The sequence below is a fragment of the Mastomys coucha genome, unplaced genomic scaffold (assembly GCF_008632895.1).
Source record: "Mastomys coucha isolate ucsf_1 unplaced genomic scaffold, UCSF_Mcou_1 pScaffold16, whole genome shotgun sequence".
In the NCBI taxonomy this organism is placed as follows: Eukaryota; Metazoa; Chordata; class Mammalia; order Rodentia; family Muridae; genus Mastomys; species Mastomys coucha.
The window spans coordinates 105,663,824-105,676,407 of NW_022196898.1; the positions used below are offsets into that span (position 1 = coordinate 105,663,824).

At 36.7% G+C, this 12,584-nt stretch overlaps 1 protein-coding gene across 14 annotated transcripts in view; it reads right to left on the reverse strand.

Annotated features, from left to right (window-relative positions):
- The window catches only part of Lrrc7 (leucine rich repeat containing 7), a 483,929-nt gene that overhangs the window by 59,596 nt on the left and 411,749 nt on the right, over positions 1–12,584 (reverse strand). For 10 of the 14 annotated variants that reach the window (XM_031375985.1, XM_031375983.1, XM_031375976.1 and 7 more), the window contains 2 exons: positions 9,120–9,260; positions 917–1,036 (listed from right to left, as the gene is read on the reverse strand). In XM_031375985.1, the coding sequence (XP_031231845.1) occupies positions 917–1,036; positions 9,120–9,260 (261 nt within the window). Of the gene's footprint in view, positions 1–916; positions 1,099–9,119; positions 9,261–12,584 lie in introns of those variants that run through there. The other 4 variants (XM_031375980.1, XM_031375984.1, XM_031375988.1 and 1 more) reach the window with 3 other exon arrangements.

A 12,584-nucleotide genomic window follows, 5' to 3' on the forward strand; every position in this document is an offset into this window, starting at 1 on the left:
TACAGAGTGAGTTCCAGGACAGCCAGGGCTATACAGAGAAACCCTGTCTTGAAAAACAAAACACAAAACAAAACAAAACAAAACAAAGATCTTAAAATCACAGTAAGGGCACAGACCCCAACACCCTTACATGTTGCAGCTTTCCTTTCCTTTGCTGTGGTGAACTGTCATGTCTGACCCACTCACTACACTCACTTGGTTAAAAGATTCTTGAGGCTTGTATTCTTCTTTGCTTCTCTAGTGCCAAGCAGGTGCTTAACATGTAGTATGTGTACCATTGCTCAGCAAGTGCTTGCTAGGCAAAACTTTAAACAATTTTTATTGTATTTATTTACAGATTGATTTATATGTGTCACCTGTGTGTGGCCATATGTGTGCCACAAAGCATATGTACTTGGTCAAAGTACTTATTCCTTTTCTCATACAGTGTACTTGTAGCAATTGGTTCCTTCTCTATTATGTGGACCTGGAGATCAAAATCGGGTAGTCAGACTTGAAGGGAAGCACCTTTACATGCCGAGGCATCTCATTGACTCTGTTACAACTTTAGATGTGGCAAATCAACCTTTTTAATGGTAAATTTAGTTTTATGGAAGTTGATTATGTGCACTATTGAAGCCAAGGCTAGATAAAGTGTATATGACACATCTTTCTGTCCTTCCACTTCAAAGCACATCTTAAGGCATTTCTTGAAATGGTAAATCTGCAGAGGGGCATGCTACTTACATATAGCTATTACTAATTGAGCACCGGGCTGGGTTTATTACATTGACAGTTGACCAGAAGCCCTTGAATGTCAGGATATTTAGCCTGAATTTACCATGAGGTTAGAAATGATGTTAAAACACAAGATATGGACTACAAATTACAATGGAAGTGTGAGGTTCATGGTTTGTGTCAACTTAAAATTGATTACCTTTTTAGTAATGGTGTCCGGAGGTACATCCCGCCTCCCAAGTGGGTAAGGATTCCATTGGCCACTAGGAGAGACATCTTCTTGTCCATTGTCTAAAATGTTGCTTTGCTGGGACGGGGTCTATTGCGAAAATGGTATGGCATTCTTTAGTGATGTTTACGATAGTTTTCTGAAAAGAGTCCCTAACAATTATGGTAAAATTAATTTTGTTTGATTATATAAAACATATATCCTACCTGGAAACACTTTTATATGCTATTTACTGAGTAAGAATTCTAAACTGACAGCTATTTTGGAAGCAATGAGAAATATGATGAAAGTAACCATCTCAGAATTGCTTACTGAATTTTAAAGTTTAGATTCTCTATAATACCTGAATAAAGATAATCAGAATGAAATTAATTAATGCTTTAGAAACACCCACAACATTTTAAAGCTTGCTTAGTTTGTCTCTTTAATTTGATCTTACCATTTATAATATAAGTTGAAACCATGCAATTCATAGACTGGAATGTACAATATTCCAAGCCATAGCCTAACATCAATTTTTGGACTTTGACTTGATTTTTTTAAGAATGTATTTTCCAATAATCCTTGGCAGGATCTGCACTTGCAGATGAAGATGCTTGGCACTGTGCATTATCAACAGACAGCTGCTAGAGTCACGACCAAGTAAGCCACTACTGTTTTGATTACTAAATTCATTTATGCATCACTTATATATTAAATTTAAATTAATACGTTTTAAAAATTAACTCTTAGTGTGGTATTTTAGTAAATAGGAATATCCTGTCTTTATTAATATTGATCTTAGATATTTTGAGATGATTCATACTCTATCTAGATTAACATTAAACAATCATATACCACTAGAAAGGTGAGACATATAGCTTTTATTGGAGAGACAACTGATGGTATATATACTGTGGGGCATTCACACAGATTCTCTTCCTCTCTAACCTCCAGGGTGCCTGAGTTATGCTTGTCTTATTGGGAATCTGTGCGACTCCATTGCTGCCCCCTCCAGTCCTTGCCCACATTCTGAAATTCATGGTAGCAGAGCCTGGCTTGTGCTTGCTGGTACTCTGTGTGAGGTGGGTCCTTCAGTCTTAGTGAGCTGGGCCACTGCCTTCATAATCATCATAGACAGCTGCTTGTCAGGCCTCATCTGGCTATATTTGAGTAGTCCTACCACTATAAAAAGTGACCCCATAACCTCCTTATCTGTATTTTGACCACATGTATGTTTTTAAAAAACTTCTGGAAAATACAGTAAAATTAGCAGGGCTCACAGTAAGACTGTCTCATTGTCCCTCCAATGGACATAATGAAAAGGACATAGCTTAAATTTCACCATTTACTTTGACTATGAAAATTCTGTTTATATAAGTCCATCAGAAATGAAAAATAAAACCCAGCAAAAAAGGTTTTTGAATGTAAACTCTCATGTTAGGAGTGAATTTTTGTTTTAAAAAAGTAAAAAAGAGTAACACATATGAAAGTCATTTTTGAAAGTAGTGAGATAGTTATCCGATACATGTTTGAAATGGATTTCTATTCTTTACTACTTGTAGACCAATATGTTCACATGTTCCCACAGACAACTTTTCTAGACATTAAAAATGTCAAATCAGAATACAAATATTAAGTAGCTAAAAGGTATTCATATACTCATGAGCCACTAATTAGTATTTTTCTATTGGATTTTCAGTATCTCTGTCTCTTTGGCTTGGGTCCTTTGCCCTGAGGGATGATACAACCTGTCATCTGACTGTCTCTGTGTCAGACACATTTTTGAGAGGTGGCAGAATTCAACACAGGGTTCCTTTTCTTGTTCAAGTCTCTCTTATTTTTATATGTAGTCCTCATATGCATTTTTTTTTTACCTGCCCAGGAATGAATAGTCCTATTTTGAATAGTCACTGAGAACTATTCAAATTGGCACAGCCCTTCTTGGCCTAATACAAAGGCTCAACTCCATTCTATCAAAACCTGACATCATGACCCAGATTCTTCATAAGTTTATAAATTAATTTGTTTCTTTTTAAATACTAGAGTTAACTGTCACACTAGTTCTTTCATATTACACGGACAAAGGGACAGAAACATACAGAACTATTAAAGAGATTCTTTTTCACTATACAGTAAAATTGGTGGAACTTCCTGAAAGCATTTTCCCTTTTTTCAAGAATGAGCTGTGACTCGATTTTTGTAAGTGAAGCGCTAAAGTCTGAAGAAACAGAAAAGCCATGGAAATAACTTATTGATGTTGGGTGGTGAGAGAAGATGACTGAAAAGTGAATTATTTAGTGTGCTCACATTATTTCTCAAAGGCTAAATGCTGTAAATAAGTTTGTTGTGTAGCTTTTAAAAGTTCTTCAGAGATAAAGGAACACACAGTGCACAGGACCTTAGCTGTTGGATTCTGCTGGTTTGCTTATTGGAATAACAGAGGGAATGACCAGTGTGATTTAGTGGAAAAGCAAACATTGTGTTAAGGACTACAGCTTAAGAAAAGCGACTCCAAAGTCTGCTATGGCTATTGGTAAACTTAGTGCCAAGGATTCTGAGAACTAGGAATGATGGTGTCTAGTGAAAGAAGTAATTTCTAATCTGGTTGAGCCTTCAATGTGCATCTGTGTGAATATATTTGTACATGTATTTGTGTACATGAATGTACACAAAGGAATGAATATTTATGTATATACATGTGCATACATAAATAGCATTAGCATGAGTAAATGAGCATAGCTGAACCAGTAGCCTCGTTCATCTGGTAATTAATGATATAAAGCATGACTGTGAAATTACATGTATTGCCAGTATGAATGGCATTAGATTTTGACACTTTGCCAAGTTCTTGTGACATCTTTGATGAATGTAAGATTCTATTTTGTTAGGCAATTAATATATGGTTGCAAAGGACATTTCTATAGATTTAGGAAGATATTAAAGACAATTAGTCCCAAGAAGCATGATGGCACATGCATATAATTTCAGCACTTAGGAGGGAGGCTGAAGCTGGAGAATCATAAGTTTGAGGCCAGCATGGGCTATGTACTGAGACCTTCAACAAAACAAAACAAAACAAACAAAATGCCCAAACTGGAGCAAACACACAAGTCAATAAATAAAAGCTAACAACAAAAACAGGAAAAGCTAGAAAAAAATCTGTCCAGAGTATTTTTAGTGAAATTATTTCTGTATTCCAGCAAGCTTTTGAGAAGATATTTATGATAAAGGCAAATATATTTGAGGGAGAATCTCTGCAGTAATGTTTTTAAAAGACTATGTTAGCCCATAACAGAGGAGAGGCATCATCCATACTGATACTAACATTGTTTGCTCATCTTATCCTCTGTCTGTGAGGAATTATGTGCACTTGCAGGCTGGTGGCTTTTTTCATAATTAAATGGTAGATGGCTCTTTCTGGAGGGATAAAGAGCCATTAATAAACATAACAGAATTGATAGAATTGATAGCAATTACAGGCAAAGCTGGTTAAGGTACAGCATAGATTTTGCTTTGCTTTCATCAGGAAAAATGTGGCATTTAATAAGTGACTCTTGGCTTTAGGGTAAATAAATGGACATAGTGATGGAGCCATTCTGTCCTGAGTCACCTGCACAGGTTCAGTGACAAAGGACACCAGAAGTTTAAAAGTAGTCAGGGCAAACATTGCTGTCTAAATTTCTCTAACCCAGGAGTTTCTTAGACAACAACAAATTGATTTACTAACTAACAAAACAGTCGCTGAGGACATTTTCTCCCAGATAACTTCAAAGAAACAATTATATATATATATATATATATAATTATATATATAATATGTATATATACATATATATATATGACTTTGTTCTTCATTCTCTAAAATTATAATTTATATTACTCCCCAAGACTATAAACAATAAGCATAAGATTCTAAGGTGTAACATTATGGTAATAAACACTAAATGAAGAAGAGATGGCAAATGTAACTCTAGCTCTGTGGAAACTACTGTACTTATTTTGGAAGCCATGCCCTGGGCTGGCATTAGCAAAGGCCAGTGTTTCTCCACCAGTTCTGATGTTCTATGGTGGTGCAGCTGCCAGCAGGGTTAGCGTGTGAGGTTTGCAGTCTGTAATAGTCATGTTACCAAGCACATTCTGGTGAGACCAAATAGTCAGGAAGTACAGGCAGATCTGGTGAAGTACAGGGTGACCACCAACTTTCACTTAGATCAGATAACCTGAAACATTTATCCTGTAGTGCCTACAGAATCATGTGTCATCGGGTCAGTTAAGATACTCCATTTATTTCCCTTTTTAATTTTTTCCTATTCCATATCATCAACTTTCATGGTTTTTTTTTTTTTTTTTTTTTTTTTTTTTTTGGATAATAAGGTGTATGAAGGAATTGTATCGACTACTGAGAGTCATGAATGAAAATGTTATGAGTTTTGAAAAGGCTTCACCTTGGGTAGAAAGGGTATATTCTAGGTACAAGGCAGCCAGATTTAAATTCTTTCTATTACTATGCTGGATAGCAGGGGCGTGACAGTAAAGCACATGATATGTTTGTGTGACTTATGATCTCCAGTCTCCGGTCTGTCTGATAACCTCCTAAATATGTCCACTTAGGTTTGTGAGACACTTAGGTTTGCAAGAAAAACCATCTTTAAAGTACCTTGTGGTACCAGACAGACAGAGTGGGTTCTCAGTGTTTCTCAGCCTTTGTTTTTCCCAATGGAAGTATTCATCATTCTATCATTAATCTAGGCAATAAAAATAGTGTTTGAACTGACATTCCCTTATAATGTTATCCTTTCCAGTAACATAACATTTCAAAACAATAGCTGAGCTCATTACAGTAGAACACATCCAAAAAAGCACATGAACCATTAAAAACATCATAGAAAGTTGACTCAAATGCTTTTTGGAAAGGCAGCAAATAAATGATGAATGAATGAATGAATGAATGAATAAATAAATAAATAGGAAATATAGGAAATATCAGTATCCTACAATTTAAGTCTGACTTGCATGTCAACATTCTAGTTCATAAGCACTCTTGAAATTTCAAGTTCAGTAGAAACATCAACAAAGTAATGAATAATCTTAACTCTTTATATTAATTTTTTTTTATATCTGGTGGCATTTTCAAAAGTATCTTAAAGACTTTCATGAAATTATCATTTGTTGTTTACATAATAGAAAGAATATAGTTAGCTGTTAATCCATGAAAAATGTATGCTTGTCTGGGCATGTAATAAATAGAGATGAGTTAGAAATGTTCAAAATACTCAAGAAGGTCAGCATGTCTTCCCTTCCCATGCCCTTGATCAGCATACCTTCCCCAAATGCCCTTGACGAACATGTCTTCCTTCCCCATGCCCTTGGACATATGCTGTGCAAGCACTGCCAGGTGCCAGGGCTTTTTGTTACAAGCGATTATGCCATTTAATTAGCTTATCATGAATTTGCTTAAGGACAGTGTCAGTGCTTTGGAAGGAATTAGAATACCATCTTCTTCCTGATGTAAGAAGCCAGGTTCGCAGAGAGGATGGCCACAAGGTATGATTTCAGTCCCAAGCGTCCCTTGGGAAAGGCATCACTCCCACAAATGTGTACTTCACATTCCATTACATTCCTTAGGCAGCATCATGCTTTTTTTTTCTAGATGCTTGAGAGTAATTTTCTGTACAAAGGAAAATGGATGTTGAACGTGTTCTTGTCTGGCAAGAAGAATTGAGAGGAAGCATGCCATATCATGAAAACAGTTAGCCATGGCTCCCGAAGCTATGGCAATTGGTTAGAAATTGCAAATGGACTGACTGAAGTGGTGCAGTAGATGTAGACAAACCCTGCACATTTCCTCTCATGTATAGATTTTAATATATGTGCATATATATTTGTGCATGTGTATGAGATCATGAGAGAGCATGAGGAAATCTTAAGGGGGTGGAGAAAACAGAAAGCAGGCATAATAGTGCCCATGTGACATGGAAGCAGAAGGGGCTTCTGGGGTAGGAAGGAGGGCCACAGGAAAGGGAGAGGGGAGGACAGAGTATAGTGTCATTGAAAGGGCCATAGTAACACCCATTTCCTTGTATGCTAATTTAAAAGTATATAAAAATAGATTAGCTCTCTCATTTGGCAGAAAACCTCCCCAAATTTGCAACTCCAAGCTCCTCAGAAGAGATGAATCTGGCAGAATAGATACAGGCTTAGGGTGTAACCTATGGAGTGGAACACAGGCTGAACTGCCACAACCACAGCATTGGCTGTGTTCTGAATACTTGTGTGTAAATGTTTTCAAACTTATTACATGCCAGGTAGAGTAGTGTATGTTTTTCATAGACCTTAACAGGTAATTTTAGAAATGGCTTTTTTATTCTTCTTCCTTCTCCTTTCCTTCCTCCTCCTCCATGCAGGAGATAATATATTAATAGTAATTTACTTTGAAGTCTTTCATTGCTTTAATTGCTGGGTTGCAATTTATTGTGCTTTCCAGAGGGACTTCCCTTCCAAAGGGAAGTCCATTTTATGTAAGTCCTATTTGTGCCTGAGAGAAGATAGCTGAGGTCTTCAAATACAGCTCTGTGTTATTGATGTTAACGAAGCGTGGTGTAACTCCATGGTCACCACACCACAAGGCTAACACACAGGGCAGCTGACTCTAACTCATCTGGAGAATAACTGGGATACCAGAGACACATTTGAGTACACTGCTGCTGTCCAGTTACCACATGAGTCCAGATCACTGTATAGCTCAAAGTGAAATTAGGACCCAAATGAGTCAAAATAGGCTTGCCGGTATTAGATATTTTCAAGGGTTCCAGCAGTGGCTTTCTTCATATCAAGATTCCTTTAATCTGCTTGTAAATTTTTTGAAATTTTATTATTTAGTTTCAAAGTCTGATTTGCATTACTTTCCAAGTCCTCTTGTGGAGGGGGCTGTAGTTGTGACAGCTTATCCATACTTGAATGTGGATAGGATAAGAAAGTTGGATTTAGGTGGAAAGAGGATGAAGGCCTTGGAGATATAAGTATCAAGAAAATGGCTGATGACATGCTAGAGTGAACTTGTGCTGGTTCAAATAAATTAATTTCACACAAGCACAGTTCTAAGTTTAGGGACTGCGAGCTGGGTCATGGGCATGGTTATGATGAGAGATATTGCTGACCTCAGGAAAAACCAGCAGAGAACATTATCGATAGAGAAAGGTTCCAGTTTACTTAGGCTTTGATTGCTGTGTGCTTTTAAAGTTGTGGATATAAAATCTCTATGTTACGCTACCCAACGCATGGATTAAATGATCTAGATTAGGGAATGTTACCAGACATTTAACAGTGAGTGTGAGGCATAAAGCCATGGGAATTTCTCCCACATTTAATTTTCTTCAGAAAGCAGAAATGTTTGGAGGCTGCTATAACTTTGTTTTTCTATTTTGTATTGCTTCTTCCACAAAATGACCACATTAACATACAGTCAGAGTGACATTGTATGAAAATGACTCATTAGTTTCTACTGAGATGTAACAGAATAAAGCATTAATCAGTCTAAGCAGGTGAAATGGGCATTCCTAGTGCTGACTGAATAAGAAAAATGTTTCCTTAACAACGGGAATTCTTCCTCTCATTAATATACAGTATTATTTCCTTGCTAATATGCATAAATTTTTGTTTAAAATATATGAACTTGTTACTACTTAAATGTCTCTTTCCTGTGCTCTATTTCCACAAGGAAGGTAGACTTCAAAAAACAAAAAACATTTACAGTGCTAAACATTTAACTTCCATGCTCAGTCATAATATTATGCCTTCTAAAGGAGCCACCCGAGTCACCAATTTTCAGCATTGTTCTCAGAGTGCTTCACCAAGGGAGGTCAGGGGTCACTTCCAAAACAGTAAATGATAAATGTGTAAACACAAAAGAAAGAAAACCATGGAAGAATAGAAAATAAAAAGAAAGATGATGCTTAAAGCAATCTCAAAAGCCATGTGCCTGCTCAGTCCAAAAAGCAAGAGTCTGGTAATCAGTTTGGCTACAATAAACACCAAGCAGCTAAGGACTCAGGCTCTACATCATTTGCCCTGGTGCTTTTGGACCATGGAGAGTCCGTAACAAGCAGGGCTGAATGCATAGCTTAAATACATCATGTGAACAAACATCAAGTGGCTTTGGGATGCTGACACATGTAGGGCAGTCCATACTTACTTTCTGAAGAGGTAGGTCTTGAAGGTCAAATTTAGACTTAGTCTGCAAGTTTAAAGTCATGCTTCTGCCTGCATGCATTGCTGAAATACCTCCATAGGGCAGCATGCCAAGGTTAACTGTGTTGTGTTTGTAAGCAGCGTTCTGAGTAGAGGAGATAACCATGTGACAGGATGTAAACACGGGCTCCACAAACGGATCATTACATGAACACGTCTAAATTCATAACATTGAGCTGTAAGCGGGCAAACAGTTAACTCTTTATAAACATGCGCTCAATCAGACAAAAGCATACAGTAACAGGGTTAGTTGTGCACAAAATGAGTACCGTCCAGAGCTACAGAAATGACAAGAGCAAAGATACACAGTTTACGCCTGCTCTCACTTAAAAGCTAAGGTCTTTCTCTTAGATATCATGATCCTGGCTTGAGACAAATATTGCTCATCTGTAGTAGTCTATTAGTTTTGCAAATTCAAACAGTGGTTTTTAAATAAGATTCCCTCTGCTATAAATGTCAATGTCTCACATTGTCAAATCTACGTATATACAAGACAGATGTCAAATTTTAACTCTACCTAAGCTAATATGTGGCAGCCTTAAGGGCAGTTTTAATTTTAAAATGGTTAATGCTGTTCCTTTTCTTTTCTTTTTTTTCTTTTTTTTTTTTTTTTTTTTTTTTTTTTTTTTAGTATGCATCAAATATCTGCATAGCATTCTGGTGATATTTATATCATGAATATCCTTTGCCAGGTACTAATGACCAGTAATTTAAAAATTTTTTCTCTTCAGTAATTAAGATATTTTTAAAGTGGCCTGGCATCAACTTTTGATCTACAGTGGAAACACAATTATTGGCAATCCTTGCTTCTGTCAGCAATTCTCTTATTTTATGCAGTAGACTTTTTCTTAGTTATTATTGAGAACTAATGGGTAGATTCTATTCCCAAAGTAATGATTTTTACCACTAGAGTTTGATGAGCTATGGAGAGAGATGACTAGAGATACATTTGTCTGCCAATTCAGTTTGTTAAGGACTAGGACTAAAGTTCACTGTCACCATGCCGAAAGTAAAAAGACTCTCAACCTCTTCTTCTTGTTCAGGGTTAATTTCTTAATGTCCTATAGAGGACAAGCAATCTAAGATACTTAGACTCCTGTTTTATTCTTGGTCACAAAGGGGTTCTGTCATGGAAGCCTTTGTGATTAAGGGAGAAAATGGTTTCTTTTTTTAGTGTAGTACTTGAAGCTGTCTGTCTCTCCAATGCCAACACTGAAATCGTTTGCCAACTCCATGTTGGACTACTAAACCTATAACAGGAGCAGATCTGTAGGCAGTTGGCTTTTATGTGAAATCACAAAGATCTTGTAGCTGCTGGAATTACCGTTTGCTCAGGATTGGACAGCTTTTGGAGGAAAGAGGTACCCCGAATTTCTGGTGCCATCTGATCATGGGCAGAATGTGAATAGCTCAGCTCTGTCAAAACTATTTGACATTACAATATGTGCTCTGGCACCCTGAATTCATTTGGGAGAATAGCTGGAAGATTTCAAAAGAGATGCAGCTTGAGTTATGGCTAGGTAACTCAGCTGACTGGAGAAGAAAATGCCACTTGAAAGCTCCTAGAAAACTGTGGCTTGGTGCGGTGGTCTAAAGTAACTCAACTTCTTGAATCAAAGGAGAAACATTGAATATACATCAAAATGGCTCTGAAAAGTTAGTGCTAAAACCAGAGAATTATAAACAAGCATAGCTCAATGGAAAAGGGAGGTGTCATCACAACAATGAAAAAAAAATACAGATAAATCCACATTAGCCATTTGGACCAGGCAGGGCCTTCAGACCTACTTATCCAAACCCACCTCTATACTCCCTCCAGCTACAGGAGTCACCTACTTCTTAATGTCTTGTATCAAAGTATGTGGGACACATCTATCCAGGACACCAGTAAATTGATGACACCAAATGCTTCACATCTGTCATTCCATTTTCATGCTTTGTTTCCATCCATTCTTCTGTCTCCAATTACTAGTCATCTTACATACACTCCTCACACCTTCTTAGAACCTCTCCTAGTTCATATTACCCTGTTATATATGGTCATGTCTGTATGAGGCCAGAGTTCTTGGCTGTATTGTATTATTAGACCCTAAATTTTCACCCTTAAGTTATTTGTCTACATGAGATTATAATTTGAGGTAAATCATGTACCTTCTAGCTAGGTGTCTCCTATGACATCAGCCATGAGACTTTAACAAAGCTTCTTTCAAAGAGATGGAGTATATACTTATTTGAAACATTTTGATGAAATACTTTGCAAGGCAGAACTAATTTTCATGCTGAGAAATTAATGCTCACAGCCACATTTATGAATTCATTCTTTCTCTAGGAAAATGATTTCCTTGTCATGTAGATACAACCTACAAATCAGATTTAAAATGAAAGAAATACTTAACACAGTGAACTTGCTCCATAAAAGCAGAACATTTCAGCAAAACTGAAATGACTGCGTGAAGCACCCTGGTGGGTAATATCACTCAGAACACCCAACTCGAAGACACGAGAGGGAAAAGCCCCATTTTGCAAACAATCCTTAATTTCGACATGAGTTTGGGGCACACACTGTATTCTGACCTAGAGTCAAAGGCTCAGTGAATGATAATGCAGATGGTCAAAACTCTAGAAAATGAAATTCCTGGATTCTCTTAGAGAGATTCAAGCAGGCAACAGGAACTAATTCTAAGCTTTGTACTGTTTTTCTGTTTTTGTTTTTAGTTCTCCAATCACTGTTCACTCCACAAAGTATTATGACTCAATTTTTAACTGAATTAGGATTAATTTGGGATTTATTTCCTTGTTTTGCTACATTGTAAATATTAATTTGTTTCATTTGTAGTTCTTCTTGAGACATCATCTGCATTTGTTGTTTGTAGATTGATTTGAATTTTAGAATTTCCTTCTACATAGAAGCCAATATTCTAAATGGAAGGATTTTATAATCGAATAAAATAGTGTGTAGGAGGGCATTTAATCTCTGCTTATTTTATTTTTCTGTTACTTGCTGGGAAGATTATTGCTCATTAGAAGTAATAACTTCAGTTGTCCCTTAGCTGTAGCAATGTGAAAATTTTATAAACAAATTAAGCCTGAGTTTAATATAAGTGAGTCCATGTGGAAAAGGGTAAAATACTCATTTTTTATAGACTCAATAAAAAAAATACTCTTTAGGTCACCAGGGAACAATTTTGGTTCCTGGGAGAGGTGGCCTTGCTTCCATGGCTAGAAAAACATCGAAGCACCGTCCCAGATAATAGAGTCAAATTCTTTCTTACCAACATTATTTAGGCTATCTTTGGTAAGTAATTCACCTGCTGGTTATGACTTCTCAGAAAGCATTAGCAATACTGACAATAAACTGTTGCAATCCATCTCCCCTGTAAAATAAAAATTAAAATTCTGGGAGCTATCA